This window comes from Petromyzon marinus, chromosome 16 (assembly GCF_048934315.1).
Source record: "Petromyzon marinus isolate PM22_M1 ecotype Great Lakes invasive population chromosome 16, UKy_Petmar_22M1.pri1.0, whole genome shotgun sequence".
Classification (NCBI taxonomy): domain Eukaryota; kingdom Metazoa; phylum Chordata; class Hyperoartia; order Petromyzontiformes; family Petromyzontidae; genus Petromyzon; species Petromyzon marinus.
Window position 1 is genome coordinate 8,209,486 of NC_133682.1, and position 20,025 is coordinate 8,229,510.

Here is a 20,025-nt window from a genome sequence, read left to right on the forward strand (position 1 = left end):
CCACCACCATTATTAGTGAATGACGGCTTCTTTTGCTGCTGTTTCAGAGTGAGGACTCAGACGACGAGGACCTGTGCGCCATCAGCGACAAGTGGATGTTCCAGCGGGCCAGCAGGAGGTGGTCGAGGCTGGAGGACTTTGAGGTGTTCTCGCAGAATTCGCTGTCCTCGGACGTGAGCTGCTCTGAGAGTGGCCACCTCAAGGACTCGTCTCCGAGCCACGAGAGCCTCCTCACGGACTTGAGCGAGCAGCAGGAGGTCACCTCCATCCACAGCGAGAGCAGCAGCAGCAACAACGGCCTGCTTGACGACTGCCGCTTCGGCCACCAGGGTGGGCCCGGGGCCGGCGTGGCTGCGGGCGTCCACCCTTCCAAGTGGCCGTCGGAGGCCGCCGACGCGGCGCAGGTGTTGAAGGATGCCACCAACCACCCGGTGCTTGCTTTCACCCTCTCGGCCCCAACCCCGGCTGCCGATAAACCGCAGCCGCGATCCAGGACCAAGAGCCTCCTGAAGCGCATGGAGAACTTCCGCGCCAAGGGCCACAGCCACAAGAGGCGCGTGAGTGGTGGGAAGGTGGAGGGGCTCGTGATTAGCGGGCCGGTGTCGCTGCAGGGTGGCCCCACCGAGGAGACGCTGCGGCGCCTCAACTGCGTGGACATCGCGGAGGCAAAGAGTGCCGGCGTGGCGCGTGACCGCAGCCAGAGCGAGTCATCTTTCCTCATACACAGCCCTGGCGGTTGTGGCAGCGGCACCGGCGGCAACGGCAATGGCACCGCGCAGCTGCCGACACGGAGCAGCAGCTATGTGGCCGGGCAGAGCGGGTCGGCGCGGGGCCGCGGGGCGAGCAGCAAGCGCGGTGGGATGTACCTGGGAGACTTCGACGCGCTCACGGGCCACCTGTGTGACGGCGACGAGGACCCGGCTGCGAGGCCGCCGCGCTCGCCAAAGGACGTGGTGATCCACCTGCCCAAGGACCACAAGCCCGGCACGTTCCCACGCACGCTATCCAACGAGAGCCTAGCGACGAGCGACAGCTTCTCGTCCGTCACCTGGCGCACGGGCAGCTTCAACTCGGGCAGTCGCGCCTCCTGCGAGGGCGGCGCTGGCGCCGACGAGCAGCAGCAGCCGAAGCGCGGAGAGCGCCGGCGGAGAACCAACTCGTGTAGCTCCATGGCGAGCCGGCTCAGCGTCTACGACAACGTTCCTGCCTCCCAGCTGCTGCTGCTCGCCGCCGCCGGGGACCTCTCCTCCTCGGGGGCTGAGGACGGTGATGGCGACGCGGGGAACAATGGACGGGTCTTCTCGCAGCTCGACGACATCCTTCAGCAGGTAATAAGATATTTCAAAAGCTACCCTCTTATTTACGTGATTGTAACTACCACACACGAGCTGAGCACGCTGACCGGTTATGCCCCCGTGGTGCCACAGGTGAATGGCCTCCAGGAGATGGTGAGCCGTTGGACGGAACGCCTCTCGCCCGACGAGCCCGAGGATTCCGACTCGGCTCGAGACTCGACCTGCAACTCGCCCGCGTCGTCACCTCACCAACACATGGAGCTCGATGGCGACGCGTACAACAGGTAAGGGTGGGCACAGGGTAGACATTGGTTGGTACAGAACATGGGGTTTGGGGTGCAGGTTACAGTGGGTTATGTGGCAAAATCGACAGGGGTGGATGAAGAACAGTGTGGGGTGGGCATAGGTTACGGCAAAGGACACGCGGCTCAAAGGAGAGCTCATATCCAAGAGCTGCTTAATGTTCGTGCACGTGTTTACCGTTGTATCAATAGAGAGACGTATGCTCGCCGTTGACTTCAAGCTGTTTTGGCTTCAGTAATGAATCACCAAAGCCCTGTTTAAGGCGTGTTTGTCTTTAGAAACAACACACGCACGCACAGGCTTCTAAAACAAAGAACCCAAGGGGTTGAGGCACTTGGAATCGCTGGAAAAGGATGTCATGGAATAAAGCACGAACACGTTGGCAAATTTGCAATGCCACCTTTCACATGGTTCAGAGATCTGCAGACTGCATTGGTGTGCATCCCAGCAGGTTGACTTGACCCGCCTCATGCCAACCACTTAGCCAGCATTAGCTGGGAGTCTCGTGTGAGTGTCAGGAATCCATCCCAAGGTGCACAATCAGAAATCCAATTATTATCCTAGGCCTATCCATCGCAATTTCATCTACAGTGACATGCCACAGCGACGTGCTTAGCATTTGATGGCGCTTAACATTTTTGGAGTGTGACCTCCGAAGAGTACAAAAAAAGACACGAGGAATGGCTCTGTAAACTTTATGGGGGTCATTGAAGGTTGTCTTCATGCTATCCATGCTTGAAGCCAACGAAGTGCACTTCGCATGATGCTGTAGTAAAACAAATACCGCCGCCAAGCAGAATTGGTTTTGGGGTCGAGAGGGTGATCAAATATATTACCCTCTCGAGTACCCGATTAGTGTGGTTCATATGTTTACAGCGACAGATAAGTTACGTTTTGCGGACCATTTCAAAGCGGTAGGCATCACCTGGCCCTGAAAATTAAGTTGCAGGTCGTAAGCTTCACAATGAAAAGGCTGCCGGAGAGCATTGGGTTTAGGGATAGCGTTAGGTCTCCCCATTGGCCGCAGCACTACTTTTCTGAGCAGCAGTGTTTTGCATATCGGCGACGGTGATTTAAATGAGAGAACCATGTCGTGTGGCGCAGCACAAGCGGGCGCACGACGCCGCCCAGCGACCTGGAGAGCACGGGAACGTCGCTCATCGACTCTGAGGACTCGGGCATCCAGGACCGGCGCGAGTCGAGCACCGGGCAGTCCGTGGCCAGGCCCAATCGGTCAGCAAGAGCACCGCTCCCCCACTTAACACATGGCACGCAGTGCCGCTGCATTGTGCATGAACACATGCACAGCACCTTTGTCAATCCACTCGCCGTTGCTCGTGAGGAACTGCGAGTCTGTGGACAGAGGAGCCACAAACACAACAATCCAATCCATAGTACAAATGGTTCGACGCCATGAGACTTTCGTCAAACGACTGCTGAATGAGAGCCTCCCCCATCTATGTCCACCCAGAAATGTAAATGGGTATTCCATAGTTTATTGACATGTCGAGTGTGGTGGGGTAAAGTGTGGATACTCTCATTTATTCCAAGACATCTGGCTATCGTGGAAGAGTAGGCCAAAATACTCTCGAGAGGAGATCTCTAGAGATCCCTCTGCTGAAGGCTTTTCCACCAGCAGTAGCATGAGCAAGTAATTGCAGGGGTGAACCTTTACCATCACCATTTCAAGCGCATCATGAACAGTAATCGTAAAAGGTGGAGAATAATTTTCATAAACATACACCACCATTGAAGTTTCGTGCTGTCAAATAAAATAAATTTTTAAAAAATCAGTCGTCACGTTGACTCGCTAGTACCATGCTCGGCACCGTTAATCGCATGACCCCGTTGTGACCCCCCACCTTGTGTCCTGGACCCACAGACGCCAGCGACTGCGCTGGCACAGCTTCCAGACATCGCACCGGCCCAGCCTCAACTCGGCGTCACTACAGATAAACAGCCAGTCGGTGGCCCAGATGAGCCTGGTGCGCAAGTTCTCCCTGCTGCGGCTCACCGCTCTCATGGAGCGGTACTCGCCCTCCAACAAGCAGGGCTGGAACTGGTGAGAGAGAGCGAAGCCAATTGTGGTGATTTTCTGACGCTGATGTGCATTGGCCCCTGCTCGTGTCGGTGGTGGTGTAGATTCGCGCCTTTTTGCCTTGTGGAATTTTTGCTATTTTTTTCTGTGGTTTATCACTGTGTAAACAAAGATGGTGGGTCTTTCAAGAAGAGCTGTTTAATTTACATTGTTTTGGCCTGAGTAATGAATCGGGGCGGTCTTGATTTAGGTGTATTTGTCTTAACACAAATACAAGCTTTTAAAACAATGATCTTAAGAAGTTAAAAGGCTGAGCAAAATGTAAGCAAACGGATTATACTTTTTTTCACATGGTGGTGAAGCATGTGGCCTGCTGTTACACTTAACGTGATGTTTACACTTTAAAAATAAGAGAAAAATCGACCCATCATCAGCACTAAGTTGTTAAGCTCCCAGCTGTTCATAGTTGTGTTCTAAGCGACAATAAAATAAATAAATTAAGAAGAAGAAAGGGCACTGATAAGTCCCAAGTAGGAGCACATTTCAGGCTCTTCCGTTCGGGGGTTGGGAAATGTGGAAACAGGCCCCGGCAGGCCGTAATGAACGTTACCTCGGGACGTTTGGTGCTAGTCAAGCTGTCTCCACTTCAAAGCAAAGACGCGACAGTTCATCATGCCTGGTTTTTTCTTCCCTCCTTTTCCGTCCGCCTTTTACGCTCCTGCTGGTTTTGGTCACCATGCCCTTTGATGATGACCCTTGTAGCCTCGGAGACTGAGATTCCTCGCGTGAGCCTTCGCGATCGTCATAGCGGGTGGTGTTGGCAGGGCGGCGGCGGTGGTAATGTTAATGACGGTGTTGATGTTAGTTTCGATTGTGGTGATAGTGATGATTGTGGTATGGTCGTGATGATGGTGATATTAGTGGTGCTAATGGTGCTTTGTATAAATATTTATGCGAGTAGTGTGGTGGTGTTTAAGTGGTGCTGGTGGTGTTGAAAATAGTTATGATGATTGTGGTGATGTGAATAATAATATTAGTGATGGTAATAATATTATTGATGGTAATTGTGATGTCAGATGGTTGTGATTTTGGTGATGGGGATGTTAGTGATGTTTGTCATGGTGGTTTGAGTGGTGCTGATGAGGGGTTGTAGTGATTGTGCTGAGAGCAATTGCCTTAGTGGTGGTGGTAGTAGTAAATGCGCAGCCTTTCTCTGGGAACGCTTGTTCCACTCACACCCCCTGGCTCACACGGAGCCCCTGCCCAAAATCACTCGCCCTGAGCGTCTCCGATTTCGCGTTGTTATAGAGCGAGTGAGCTGCCTTCCCAGTGTGCCGGACATGGTTCCTTCCCACAATTATCCCCAACTCAAGCCAGACCAGTCCAATCCACCAAAACATGTATTCACCATTTGCCTGCACAGTACATACAGATGTGTGGTGCACAGCTCTATATGTGTATGTATGGTAGGCATGTAATGGTTAATCAATTCAGTGATTCATATCAATTATTGTGCATGATGTGTGCAGAATTTCATGTGGGTGGGAACGGATTAATTGTATATGATTCATGCAATGTATATGCTAATGTTAGCCTTTTAAGCTCATGGAATGAACTAAGTGGAACAAAGTAGAACAAATGAGACAAACAATTCAAAAGAGACAGCACCACTTACGTAAAAAAAAAATTCTTGAATCCAATTGTGACCACGAATCATATGCTAGTGATTAGTGCACTACCAAACTATATCTGCAAAACGAATTCCATTTGTGGCTTTACACAGCAGTGGTAATTCGTCTCTTGATCTGGCTTGGATCTCTCCTCGGTGGTCTCGGCCAAAAACAAGCACATGGTACCATGTTAACAGAGAGAAAGGTGGGCTTGGGTGTTTGTGGCCACACCATTCCCCCATGTGTCATGTCAGCCGTAGAAGCCGCTCTCCTAGCATCTCCAGTAGTCTTTAGGGCTAAATGGGTGATCTTTGGCTTAGTGCTGTGGATGTTATATATTTGTTTTACCTTTAGGTGTGTTTTATATAAATTCCACACTTGTTGCAATATACACACGCACAGCGATCCTTTGGGAAATAATCTGTTCTTGTTTTTGTAGTACAAAAAGCCAACTCTGTAACATTTGGAATGTGAGCCACATGAATGTGGGGCTTCATATAAACCAGTCAGTACTTCACATTTAATAATGTTTTCTGTGGCTCTGTGCGGTTGTTTATTTACAGCGTTTGCTTCAAATATTTGTTTAGGTTTTTTGGCATGGACGGAAGTTACATTTCATTTAGGTGGTGAGCACCAGTCACGCTGCTGTGTCCCGTGTGTGCTCTGTGTGATCCAATTCATTTTATTGCAAGCATTGCTTCTGACTCGGGCGAATTGCATTTTAAGGAAAATTTATCATCGTCCTGTGGGAATGGAAATTTTATTTTAATATTTTATTTATTTGCCTTCGGTTTTTCAAGAGGCTTGAGCCTTACAAGGAATGCCCAGTGACACACCACAACGGCCCCTAGCTAAGTATAGGATGGTTTCTAGTAAAGAGCACCGGAAAACAACGTTCCGGAAAAAAATACATGAAGAGGGCTAAATATTAACAGTTATGCTGGAACGGAAAGGACTTTGAGAAGGGCATTGCGATTGCTTACAGACTCAGAAAGGTGAGCGAAAAGGGGAACTTGGAATGCGTTCAACAAGAAGGATGCGTCGCTGCCCTCACATCATCATCACTTATTATTCCAAGTCTCTCTTTGCCTGGGGACCAATCACATCTTCCTTCCCAGCTTCTCCAGTGCAGGCCATGATGAACCCAGACACTCCTATAAGTTTATGTGTGTACAGAGTTCAGAATGTGGTGGGTTGTTGCTCAACTCAATGGCATGCAAGAGTAGTCACGATATTATGCTAGTATATAACCCGGGGTGACATTTACACCTCAAGCCTGACTGTTCTTCATGTTATGCTGTTTATTCACTGCTCTAAGAATGAGTTAATGCTGTAAAACATCAAACTATGTGCATCCGGTGGTTTTATTCATGGTTAAACAAGCGTCCCGGGTTCAATGGCCTTTGTCACTTCATACAATCGATGTTGGAGAGGCGGACGGGCAAGGTGGAGAAGTGTCAATTGTCCATTACACATCAAATATGCCAACTGGGCATTGAATGTCTTCCTCGATAATACCAGCGGCTGCGTGGCCCAATAGGGCACATCAGTGGTTGCCTCGGTGAGAACTTCGTTGTTTACACAGACGCGAGAATTGTGAAAAGAGTGTGTTTTATACTTCACGACACGGCAGAGGCCGCCAGTCACAAGGTGAATGCCACAGGAACCTCGGGGCGGGGGGGAAGGAGTTTGGCTTCTTCTTCTGTCGCAGTAGCCATCGATCCCACATTTGGGTGAGAAATTGGTCTCAGCATTCCATATGCTGAGATTCCATGAGTGTTTAATTGGTTCTTTTAAAATGACAGATTTGTAGTGTAACAGGTTTGGAAATAATGATTATGCTGAATGGTGGTAGCACGACAATAATGGATGTTAAAAAAACAACACTTTACATAGAAACAGTTTTTTTTGTCATGCTTCTTATTTCTACTTGTTGTTTATTTTGTTGGCAGAGTAGTTTGTGAGAGGCTAGTGTGTAGCAAGGTCTTACATAGTGAATCCCTCAAGAATAACTCCGAGGCCTGCCCTTTTCTCTAGCTCCATTGGCCAGACAAGGATTTGGAAATATGCCTTTTTGGTAGGGTTGGGTGTGGGGGGGAGATGGTTCAAATTCCCTTTTCATTCTTCTTAAAAGTTTTTCATAACTCTGCCCCAACACATGGGAGGGGGGGTGAGGAGTGTGTGGTTGGTGCTGGTGTGGGGGTGGGTGAGTTTCTGTGAGGGGGATGTGGTATAACTGCTGGGGGCTTTAGTAGGGGGCTGTGAATGAGGGAGGGGGAAGTGCAGCCAGGCTCTGGAGCAGCTGTTTTTCATTAGCTCTGCTGCATAACAGCTCTCTTTGGCCCGAGCCGTCTGGGCTGGGGGGCATAGAGGAATGCTGGCGGCAGGGCCCTTCGCTGCCTTCAAGCCTCTCCTCCAGGGGCATCGCGTTGCAAATAAAAGAACAATTTATCCAATTACTTTTTAATTAATTTGTTAGTTTATTTTAAGACTCACTATCTGGGAAAAGTAACAGTGGCCCAGCTTGTTGTGTTCACAAAATATATATATTTTTTACCAGGTGGCAGGCAGATACTTGCAAACCATCCAAAAGATTAAGATATTTTGAAGTGTTATTCACAATTTAGCCATTATGTATTCTGGCGGATATTATTTTTCATATATCTAGTGTATATCTATAAATATGAGTACATTTTACATTTAGATACACTTTATAGTCATGTCAAATTATGGAAATTTTAAAAAGTACATTTTGGGATTACAGAATACACAATCAAAGTTCACACTCGTGTACCATCAGCATTTGACAGATAATTTGTTTAATGGGGCTCACTTAGATTATTTGTTATTTGGCTCAAATATTTATTCAGGTTGCACAGCGAACTGGATATTTGGTCCATGTTGTGACCTTGACAGTTGGAGCGCAATGTCATTGGGGAAAAGATAAGCCAATGCTGAAGTATCATTATAATTGAGACTGCATTCGTGGCTGGCATGGCTGATAATGCATTCCGGGTGCTCGGTTATTAAACTGGTTGCTCATGGAATCTCAAATAGTCGCTAATATTCTTTGGTTCTTTCGGTAAAGTCACGTAGATAGAAACAAATAAAATTTAAACTACGACGTTTCGATCAAAACACATGCGATCGTCTTCCTCCTGAAGATCGTCTTCCTCCTGAAGATCGTCTTCCTCCTGAAGACGATTGCTTGTGTTGTGATCGAAACGTCGTAGTTTTTATTTTGTTTACTTGTATTTTTTTCTCTATCTACGTGACTTTACCGAAAGAACCAAAGGAATATGAATTCCTACAGTCACGAAAGTTTTAAGTAAAAAAATAGTCGCTAATACTTTACGTTATATAATGAAACATGGGTACGGGAGTGAGCGAGAAGGGGTGGATGGGGAAGGCTGCTCAGGAAAACCTCTTGCATTCCTTTTGCGAAAATTGTTTTGCTTCGCAAATGTCCAACCTGACGCTTTGGCCATGTAATCACTCGCCGACATGTGCACTCGCATCCACATGGATGCGCCAACGTGTACATGTGCGCGTAAATTCTCTCCCCCCTGGTTCTTGTTACTGCAGATGCCTTCTGGAATTCATCCCACTTGACTGATTACCGGAGCCATGTTCTGGGTTTTATCCAGCACGGATCGTTGAGCACATGGCCCCTAAGCCCACCTCCGAGTCTTATAGTTCTTTTTATATTTTTTTTTACCCCAGTGGTTCTCATTAAGGCACAACGAGTAATTGGATTCCCTAAAAACCCACAAACATCAGTCAGTCACGTTGTGATTAGGGACGTGAATGCAGAATTGAGCTGTGCGTTCATTTAATCAACCAGCTTGAAGTGTATATTTGCAATGAGAAAAATGTACAATTCCTGGTTAGATTGTACTTCATTTGCAACTACGTCACTTCAAAAGCATTTGAGAAAATGTCTTTCCTTTGTTGATGAGAGGATGACAAATATCATCTTGTGTTAAGTTTGTTGTCCTTCCCCTGCACTTTCTATTAGCATGGTTGGTTATGTACGCTGCAAAAGAAGTCCAACATACATACATTTGTTTTATGTTCCTTTATCAATCCACTGCAGGATGATAGGCTCCTCACGTCGTGTCAGTAAAAGGCTTTTTCTGTGCATACTTCACCACATTGGTCAGTGCAGGTTGGTGAAGGGTGTGGGAGCCCCAGGAACAGTTCGGATTACACTCCGTCACTGATGCTAGCTGTTGCCGGGAACTCACCTTTGGTCACTGTATTCACAGTGCGTGCGTTGCTCTAACCTCTGGCACCTCTCACTTTTCTGCATCGTCAATTTTAATTCGTGGTTTTTATTCCTGGTTTCTGATCCTTTAGTGCAGAAGGGCCGCGATTCCTTGCCCTCAGTGCTGTCGACGGTGTCGTCGACTTTAATTACCCCGACTTGAAACGACACCGATGGCGGTGGTGGTGGCGGCGGCAGCGGCGGCGCCTGTGGCAGGTGGCCCTGCTGGGCTGTGCCGCCCCTGGCTGGCGGGGTGACCGTGTTTAATGAGCCTGCCCCAGTCCCGTTATTAATGCTGTCTCCGCGGGACGCTGCCACTTCCCGTCCCGTTGGTCAAGAAGGGTCAGCGGCTTTCCCCTCGGCTCCTGGAAATTAAACGAGATTTTAAGCCACTCGCAGCTGCCAGGGAGAGTTTGAAATTATTACTTTTGTTATTTTCTCTGGAAAGAGTCTGCATTAAAGGATCAGGACCTCAAAAAGGCTTTAATCGGATTTTGCGAAAAGTATTTATGATACTCCTTCATTTACGTAGGGAAAAAGTCATGTGCTCTTCCGTCTCCTTTGCCTGTGCCTGATAATGCTGTCAGCCTAAAAGGGTTGAATGAATGGTATTCTCTTTTAAATTTCATATTATACCACCAGTGTTATAAACAAAACACTTTTAAGTTAAACTTGAAAACCAATATATATTTTTGAATAAGTGAGAACTTGTTAAACAACCAATAGTTAATAAAAAAGCAATCTTCACTTTTGCTGAATGTTATAATTCCATCTTAATGAGTGTAACACAAGTCGACGTGGGGTTCACATAATAAGCTAATTAAACACTTGTTGTTAACATGAATATTTTTTACCATGGTAACAGTCAATTACAAAAACTGCAGTGAATGCAATCACAAACGTTGTTGTGTATATTTATATACACGTTGTATATACATAGAGATTAGATACATTCAAAGTTTCTAAGAACATTAATAAATTAAGATTTTAAGACAATCTTAAATTTTCGCTTAAGTTTAACATGAAATTGTTGGACCGACGGACACTTGCGTGAGATTATATGGCTGTCGACTCTTCTGTCACAAGCTAAAGTGAGCGGCTGGTTTGTGTCTCCTGTGCTGACAGGGGCGTTCCCAAGTTCATGCGCCGGATGCGCACTCCAGACTACAAGGACCGCAGCGTGTTTGGAGTTCCACTGCTGCTCAACGTGCAGCGAACGGGCCAGCCACTGCCCCAGAGCATCCAGCAGGCAATGCGCTACCTTCGCAGCCAGTGCCTCGACCAGGTGAGGGGCTCTCTCCGCTTTTCCGGATGCCGCGTCGGCTTAAAACACCAGCCCAGGTGGTGCCACTTGGAGACCCCAGATTGACCTATGTGTGTTTGGCCTCAATGCTTGCCCTTTAGACCACCCAGAGGTTCATTACAATTAAACTTTCTAAATGTGTAATCCATCATTTCGCCTAACAATACTGCTGTAAATGTATTTATAATCGGCACCCAGTCTACTAGCCTGTTACATTCTGTACGTTCAGTGTCATTTTTTTATAAATATGCAAATACACTTCATATGTAATAAATGTATCCACCAGCTTTAGGCATAATTATAATTCTAGCATTTAAAAATGATTGGCCTTATAATCACACGGTCATACATCTCATAACAAAATTAACTGGCTTTGTATTTCTACCACTGGCACCGTCAGTGCTAGGAGACCCTAGCACGATTGATGTAGAAATGTAATTAAACCTCTCGCTTGAGTTTTGTTGTTGTAATTTTCTTACTAAACAGGTTGGGCTGTTCCGGAAGTCGGGGGTCAAGTCCCGCATCCAGGCGCTGCGGGAGATGAACGAGTCCGGCGCCGAGAGCGTCAACTACGAGGGTCAGTCGGCGTACGATGTGGCCGACATGCTCAAGCAGTACTTCCGGGACCTGCCTGAGCCCATGTTCACCAGCAAGCTGGCCGACACCTTCCTGCAGATCTATCAATGTGAGTACACAAACCGTTTATGCATCTGGTTACCGAGTGCAGCTTGCCTCGCATTTTTACTTAAAGCTGTGAGTGAGCGTGTGGTTTCCATTTTGGTGTTTGAGGTCCGGTTTTAGCGTAAAATTTTGGCATTTGGTTACCAATTGTAGTGATTCAAATGTCACCATTGTCTCCCAGAAAGCGTTTGCTTCTGCATGGAAATAGATTTCAAAACATCAGCACTTTGCTAATGCCACAGTGATCGATTATTATGATCACAGTGATGAAGATAAAGTAAAAGGGTTTTTTTGAAAGTTTGGGAATGATCGGTGGATCCCCATATCCATTAGTGATGTCACCTGCGGCAGTTGTAATATCTTTGCATGTTAACTTCTGCAACACACAGTGCTGGAATTATTCATACTTGTTGTTGGCCTAAAATGGATAAAACAGTCCCAACATATGGAATGGACGGGTGTGAGTATGCCTTAAGAGGTTCGAGCCACAAGGATTACTCCTTAAAAAAAGCACTTGGACAGGTTCTTAACCACACTCCTAATAGACACGGGCAGGAAGCCACAGAATTCACACATACCAGGGATGAACACAGGTGTGCTCAAGGATCGTTTTTTTTCCTCGTTCCCCATTTTCTTAGTCCCCTATGGTGTATGCTGAAGTTGAATGTTTAACCCACTAAACATTTACTCTGAGCATCCAAGCACTCGGTGTACCCTTTGGGGGAGGCGTGGCTGGTCCGAAAAGCCAAATAGGAGTCACGTGACTTGGCCAAAGGAGTATTAAAAGGTCGTGGCTCGGTGTTCTCACGCAAGAGAGAGGGACGCACCCTCCCCCATGGGTGAAATGCTGTTAGAAGCAGACCATTAAAAAGTTGAGGGATCTTTTTGCAAAGTCGGAGCAGTGCAACATCGGACACGCAATTTTTTGGGGAGAAAAACTTTTCTTTAAAAACGTGGCGTCTTGTAAAAAAAACAATACAAAAGTATGATACCTCACTATTTTAATGCCGTTTGATAAAATAAAATGTGTCCAATGTAAAAAAAAATTACTGGAAGCCACAGTTCCATAGGTTTATTTGTAAAAGGCAGCTCTGAGCAAACTCTGGAACTGTATTGCCTCTAAGAAGCTTAGAAAAAAAGACGAATGTGTAAAATTGTGCCTTGAGGTTTGTCTGGAAGGTTACAGAACTTTTGGACCTCCTGACTTGGATACATACTGCTTTATTTTGTAGAATCTGCTGCAGCACAGGCAAAAACGATCATTCCACATAGCATTGCGTCAATGCCCATGGCACCACCAACTTCAGAACGTCATTCAAACACAGTGCTATTGAAGTGGTGTTGGGTTTCCGCAGCCCATGAGTACATGAATAGAGTAACACGGCCTAGTAGCCTGAAACCATTTACCCCTTGTAGATGTTTTTGCCATGATTTTTTGTTGCTTCCAGGGTTGTTTTTTTTTGTTGCGCCGTTCCGAGGCTCTTAACGAGCGCCGCTTGATGCCGCCGCCGTGTCTGTTCCTGACAGATGTCCCCAAGGAGCAGCAGCTGCAGGCGCTGCAGGCCGGGACGATGCTGCTGCCGGACGAGAACCGCGAGGCGCTACAGACGCTGCTCTACTTCCTGAGCGACGTGGCGGCTGCCGTGGGCGAGAACCAAATGAGCTCCGTGAACCTCGCTGTGTGCCTGGCACCCTCGCTGTTTCACCTCAACACCGTCAAGCGCGACAACTCGACGTCCAGGTGAGTTGCTTCTGCTACTGCAGCAGCGCCAATGCAGCTGCGGTTACGATGGGTCGACCATACCTGGGTTGTGACACTGCTCATGGGCAGCCCAGTTGGGCATCCTATTTATTTATTTATACGGCCACAGAGTTCATGTGCGTGGATTCAGTAGCCTAAATGCTGCTGCAGATGTTAAAGATCCACTGGGAATCAATTAAAAGGGGTTAGCCACTGTGTGCTGATGCTGTGGCTAAAATGGTAAAATACTGTCAGATACATTCTAAATGTTTGCCTTGTTTAGTTAGTGTTAGTGCCCTGGAGTTGCAGTGCAAAGGGAGTGACGTAAATTAATGTGATTGTCAGGGTGCGACAGAGGAAGTACAGCACAGGCAAGCCGGATCAGAAGGACCTAAGTGAGAATCTGGCTGCCATCCAAGGCCTGGCTCACATGATTGCAGAGTGCAAGAAGCTCTTCAAGGTCAGTATTGGAATGAATTTGAAATATTAATTTGAGTTAAAGTGTCTTTTGTAAAGAAACCTGATACTGTTAAGCAAAACCAGTCCAAAATAGTTTTAAAATGAAGCACTCTGTTTTTTTACCCCAAAAACAAACTCACGAAATAATGAAATAAATGTACGTAAACTAAAATGACAGAAAAAAAGAATATAAAAATTATCAAATTTGGATAACGTATGAACGATGGCTTACAAATGTAAAATAATAGCAATAGCAACAATTATAATTGTAATACACGATATTTAAGTCCTCTCGTGCGTGACAGTAATTAATAGAGGTACCATTGTTTCAGGGGCAAAGCTACAACCGGATGTTTACGTTGACAAGGCAGATGTGCTAAAGTCAAGGGCCTTCGTACATTCTTGAAATTGTTCTGTTCTTACACGCTTAAGTCTTCACCTCTTAAATATATATATAACGGCGGAAAACCGCTCGGCGCTGAGGGAGGGCTGTAACGTGTCTCAACACGTGTGCACTGACTTGCTCGCACAGATTCCCGAGGAAATGGTGAGCCAGTGCCGGAGTTCATACATGGAGCACGACACGCAGCCCATGAGTCTCGCCGAGCTGGGCGCTCCCGTCACCAACGGGGGAGGCCCCCCACCGGCCAGCCCCAGCCACCGGTCCACATCACAGAGCTCAGTGCTGGGCCCCGAGGAGCTGCGGTCCTCCTCGACGAGCTCCATCTCCAGGCCCGACTACCAGGCACACCTCGAGAGCTGCATACAAGGGCTGCTCAAGGAGGCTCGTGACAAGTTCAAGGGCTGGGTCACTTGCTCCAGTCTGGAGAGCAGCACTGAGGTGGCCTACAAGAAGGTGTGTGAATTCTCGTGCTCGCGGGACGTGCGGCGGCACGTGCCCATTAGAACTGGTGCCGTGGTGTGGTCGCTGTTGTATTCACTTATCTATGACCGGGTTAGGGGCCATCCATTTAGTACGTACGCATGGAGGGGGATGGGGGGTTAACCCAAATGCGTACGATTGCGTATGGGGGGGGTCTACTGACAATGTACGTATAGGAAACGGGGGGGGGGGGAGGGGGGTGAAGCCTCGATAATAATTTGTCTACATTGGCCTTCAAATGAGTTAGATAGTTCGGCGGTGGACTATCTGTTTGCTAACACGTTAATATTATTAATCCTTGATCGTTGCTGCGTGGATTAAATATTGGCTGTTCTATAGGATTCGGGGGGCGGGGGGGGGTGCATCACGCAGGTGGAGGGGGGGGTGTAAAAAGAACGTGTGCATACAGGGAGGGGGGGAGGGGTCAAGTTTTGACAGATTTTTGCGTACGTACTAAATGGATGGCCCCTTACCTCCTCATGGTGTGATTGTCTCGCACATTCGCTCGAATGGGACTGCGTTGTTTCCGCCAATGAGAAGGAAATTAACATCGCTCGCTGTGCACCCTTTCCCCCGCCCTTCCCCTTCGTGTGCCAGGTCGGAGACGGGCACCTGCTGCGTCTGTGGAAGACGACCGTTGAAGTAGAAGCCCCGCCTCCAAGGGTCCTGCAGCGAATCAGGTCGGAGCGCCACCTCTGGGACGAAGATCTGCTGCAGTGGAAGGTGGTGGAGACACTCGACCCCAACACAGAGGTCTTCTACTACGTACTCAACAGCATGGCGCCGCACCCTGCGCGCGACTACCTGGTGCTCAGGTGGGCGCTTTGCTTCCTTTTGTTCAGTGCCCTTGGCGATGCAGACTTGCCACCCCAGCGCGCAGTCCACCTTCTGCTCACGCGCCACCAAACTTTATCAGTGCTGTACTAGTGACGAATGTCTGCCCTTCGCCAAGCAGATTGCCACCTCTATCCGTTCTAAAGAATCTGATGAAACGGATCGACTTCGTGTTGCCACAGGTCGTGGAGGACGGACCTGCCCAAGGGCTCGTGTGTGCTCGTGGCCACGTCCGTGGAGCATGAAGAAGTGCCCTGTGTGGGGGAGGCACGGGCTGTCGTGCTCGCGTCACGCTACCTCATCGAGCCGCTCGGAGCCAATCGATCCCGGCTCACCCATGTGTGCCGCATCGACACCAGGTCGGTCGCTCGGCTGTACTCGCCTGTCTCACCAGCATGGTTGCTAAGGCCTAATTGCTGAGTGCCCTCTCATTGAGAGATTTTTTTTTTTTTTAAGCCGTGTTGTATTTGTAGAGACACGCTTAGTACAAATGGCTTTGGAATTAAACTTAGGCCCTTGCGTAAAAAATGTCCTGTTGCATTTTACAAGCAAAGTATTGTAATGGCGTCTTTTGTCAATCGACAGCTGTATGAAGTCTCCCATGCTATGTTAGTCATGAGGGTTGATTGATCATACTTCACTATGCTTGTCAGTGCGGGTTGGTATAGGGGGCAGCCCAGAACTGGTTCTGAAATCACTTATGACTGATGTTCCCAGTTTCATAATGCTGTGCGTGAACCACTATACCACCACTCCACCCATAATATTGTTGGTCAGTTAAAATAGTAGAATATGAGTAACACGTCAATGAATAGAAATAAAAGTATAGAAATAAAATCCAGTATTTGATTGTAAGCACAACACCTGTAAACCAAATGTACATCATATGATGATTATAAACACACTGCATGTGACCGGGCTCTACCTTGTATCCATTTCTATGAAATTGATTCTTGACACCAATTTTTAAAGTCAGCAGGTTGGTGGGCAAAGAAAAGTAAAGATTTGTGTGGGCGAGTGCCATGCTTGACTTTTAATTGTTACCAGTGCTTACGGTGGATTGCGTTGTCTCATTCCAGGGGTCGATCGCTGGAGTGGTACAACAAGGTGTTCGGTCACCTGTGCGCATCCAAAGTAGCCATGATACGTGACTCCTTTAAAAAGCCAAAGACTGACTTCCCCGAGACCAAAGTGTGATTGAGTCAGAGCCGTGGGTGAGCATTCAGGACGACAAATGCAATGAGGAGTGCATGGACGGATGAGAGATTCGAATGTGATCCTGCAGAGAGTGAGATGTAGTTAAAAGTATGAGAAGTAAAAAAAAACTATACAACAAGAATTTAAACAGAAGGCACTGGCGGCCATCGTGTTGAACTTTAATCTGCGGATTTGCGACGTGGAGGTGGAAGAGCGAGAACTTTTTAGCTGGAAGACAATCCTGATGTTCCCAGTCAACTTGCAAAAAAGCCATCCCGGTGATATTTACTGTATTCTCGGCCTGTGCACGCACATGTTTTACAGCCGTTCATGCTGCTCCCTGTTACACGTCTTGGGTCAGTGGTGGGTTACTCAAATAATACTGCTTTCGTTGTGCAAGCGCCTTTACAAAGATTGTATGAAGTTCAGCTTTGCTTCAAAGAAGCGTGTGCTTTTATAATAAGAAGAAAACACCTGCTTTCTGAGTAGGGAGATGGAATAGGAGTAAATGGTGGCGATAAAGATAGGGCAGTGAACCGTTGAATGAAAATGTAGTATTGATTTCATGTTACTGGCACAAAACATACTATATTTGCTTTCACGGTCGCATTGCAATTAAGTATATATTTGTACACATGTTTGCCTAAATGTGATGAATTGTCAAAGGAATGTGTCATTTTAGAAGTTTTGGATGTGCTACATGAATATGGTATTTATGCATAATTCCCAAATTTCAATGAAATGCTCAAACATCAGCACAGGACATAGTTAAATGTGCAGCCTATTACTAAAAATGAGAGCACACGTTATCCGAGTGTGCAGTTTTGTTTTGTTTTATTTGTTCGCACTTTTGTTAATTCTGCATATACCAGCTGCCAGATGTTTTGGCTAGCATTTCTTCAAACGGACCTTCATTTTTGTCAAAACAGCTCGGGTGTTCTACCCACTCATAAAATGTAATGCATCTGTGGTCAGAATATGAAGTGCACAAGTTACTCGGTGCTTTAAGAGATCTGAATATGTAGTGTTCATTCTAATTTACCGCAGATATTAATAGATATTCTACTTTGATTTGCTGCACACCCCATCTACACAATGCAACAATCCTGTCGCTGCCAAAACATTGTCTTTCAATAGTGGATTCATAGTGTACAATCCTATGCACTATTGGTGCTACTATGCAGAACAATGCATCTGATGTTGTCATGTGAATGCTCTTTAAAGGTTAACGGACAGTTTGTAAGTAAGGAATTTATTGTCATTGAAAGAAAAAGCCTTTTCTTATTTTTCAACCATGTGGCTCAGGCGGCATGTTTTTTGTGATCATGCGCTCATGTGAAGGTAACAACAAGATCAACACTTATACTGTAGTGGCCAAGCTCAGCGTCTCTTTCAGAGGATCCACATGACGAGCAGACTCGGCTATTCCTTATGGGGCCTCCCCTCAAGCTTTCACCCCCCTGCTTTCCATTGCCACCCTCAAGGGCTCGCAGATTCCCTTTTGCGTTTGCCAAAAAGGCATTTTAGGGATGTACACCCTTTCAATTTACTTCTGCACATTCCGCTTGCCAAAATAATTTATCCTGACTGTTCAAATACCCATTTTGCCTTTTAAAGCTTTGGAGCCCTGCAAATAAAAATTTTAGTGAGGCCCAAAACGTTCCTAGTCACAACTTTGGGTCAATCCCACATTTGCTTCTGTCTAAAGAGTAGAGGGAAAAAGTAAGTTTGCATTTAATGTAATACAGTATTTTGTCTTAATGTGATTAGAGGCTGTTTTATTAAGAGACAGAAGTACGCCTGGTGACTGTCACCTGAAGTCAAGTTTAGCTTTTTAAAAATGTTTTAATTAACTCCATTTATAACTGCATCCACAGCTCTGCTTTGCATTAAGTTGCATTGTACCTGTAAGTGTTTCATTTGCAAACGGTTACTGCATGATTATTGTTTTAACTTTCTTGTACTTAAAGCCATAAAGTGATCCTAAAGCCAGATTTAATTCAACAGCTGCTTGTGCATTTCTAGTATGAATGTAAATCGTGTTTTCCCCTCCACTCAGTGTGTGGAAATTGCTTTGCGATTTAGACAACGTATATATGTAATATTCCATCTACAGTCAGTATTATTCTGCCAGGACATGTTTGTCATCTGTAAGTAACTATTTATACTCCAATTTTTATATATTTTATATGCAGTATTTTATGTTTAAAAGTTTGTGTAAATAATGTTTGCGATGTGTTACGAATTAAAGGAGCTATGTTCAATAAAGTATTGGTTCCTAAATGTGCATATCAGCGTGTGATGTCCAAAGCACTCATTAGGCTTTAAATATCCGTGTTGTTAATGCAAACAAAATGTTTTTTTACAGTGTTTTATTTGGCTCCGGATGGGCTGCAGGCTGTCTTATGTGCTCGCGCAGTTCTTTCCGTTTTCATACGTGCTCAGATGGAGGAAGCTCATGGCTTCTACAGCTTTCCCGTTGATAGCCCCTGCACAATGTAATGCATTCCGCTGGATACGGTGCAGTAGATTAGCGTTATGTTTTTTTTACAATTCTTTTACCATGGAAGTAAGCCGACATGCAATACGCTGCCTTGTCTAATACTAGCTGCCAGTGAAAATGTATGTATATAGGTGCGTCTTGGCTATAAATGGCACGACAAATATTTTCCTCAAGCGTGTAAAGTTTTTGGGCTTGCCGCATGTCCCTTACAGTACCTTTTTTAAGCAGCGTTGTGTTGATGAATCTTCAGATTTTGTTTACAAGAATCTAATTCAACACTCACTGAAAATCACAAGAAGATGAGCAATTTCACAACCACAAGAACTGAATTTCAAATCTGTGCTGCTTGTGCAGAGAGAGGCAAGTGCGCCTTTTCGACATAAACCACCAACTCAAAACATGACGTATAAACTCTTGGCATGCTTATTCTTGGTTCTTTCGGTAAAGTCACGTAGAAGGGAAACAATAAAATAATAAAAAATATTGTTTCCCTTCTACGTGGTGACTTTACCGAAAGAACCAAGAATATGAATCCCTGCAGTCACGAAAGCTTTAAATCTTGGTATGCCTTTGAGACAAATATATCACTTTATGGAAACGCAAGGGGAATTAGTTGGAGTAGATGCTGATGCTTTCAGTAATATTTTAGTCCATGGGTTTGCTTTTTGCCACCATAGGAGACGATGCGGTGGACGAAATTGGAATTCACGGGGGCTTTGAGCATTCCGAGTGACTGCAGCACAAGGGATCTCTTTCTTCTTCAAACAAGTTTAGCCAGATGGCAGCACCAGGCAGAAACCTTGGAATGCTTTCCCCACATGTCTTAGAAAGTTTGGGGCTCCAACAGGGGA

At 46.3% G+C, this 20,025-nt stretch overlaps 1 protein-coding gene across 2 annotated transcripts in view; it reads left to right on the forward strand.

The window, feature by feature from the left end:
• Window positions 1-18,958, forward strand: part of DLC1 (DLC1 Rho GTPase activating protein) — a 153,357-nt gene extending 134,399 nt beyond the window's left edge. For both annotated transcript variants that reach the window (XM_032955275.2, XM_032955276.2), the window contains 12 exons: window positions 48-1,328; window positions 1,428-1,579; window positions 2,703-2,831; window positions 3,481-3,660; window positions 10,699-10,858; window positions 11,363-11,561; window positions 13,085-13,298; window positions 13,644-13,758; window positions 14,290-14,613; window positions 15,238-15,455; window positions 15,657-15,833; window positions 16,554-18,958. In XM_032955275.2, the coding sequence (XP_032811166.2) occupies window positions 48-1,328; window positions 1,428-1,579; window positions 2,703-2,831; window positions 3,481-3,660; window positions 10,699-10,858; window positions 11,363-11,561; window positions 13,085-13,298; window positions 13,644-13,758; window positions 14,290-14,613; window positions 15,238-15,455; window positions 15,657-15,833; window positions 16,554-16,671 (3,267 nt within the window). In that variant the 3' untranslated portion in view covers window positions 16,672-18,958. The remainder of the gene's footprint in view (window positions 1-47; window positions 1,329-1,427; window positions 1,580-2,702; window positions 2,832-3,480; window positions 3,661-10,698; window positions 10,859-11,362; window positions 11,562-13,084; window positions 13,299-13,643; window positions 13,759-14,289; window positions 14,614-15,237; window positions 15,456-15,656; window positions 15,834-16,553) is intronic.
• The last annotated feature ends 1,067 nt before the right edge of the window (window positions 18,959-20,025 follow it).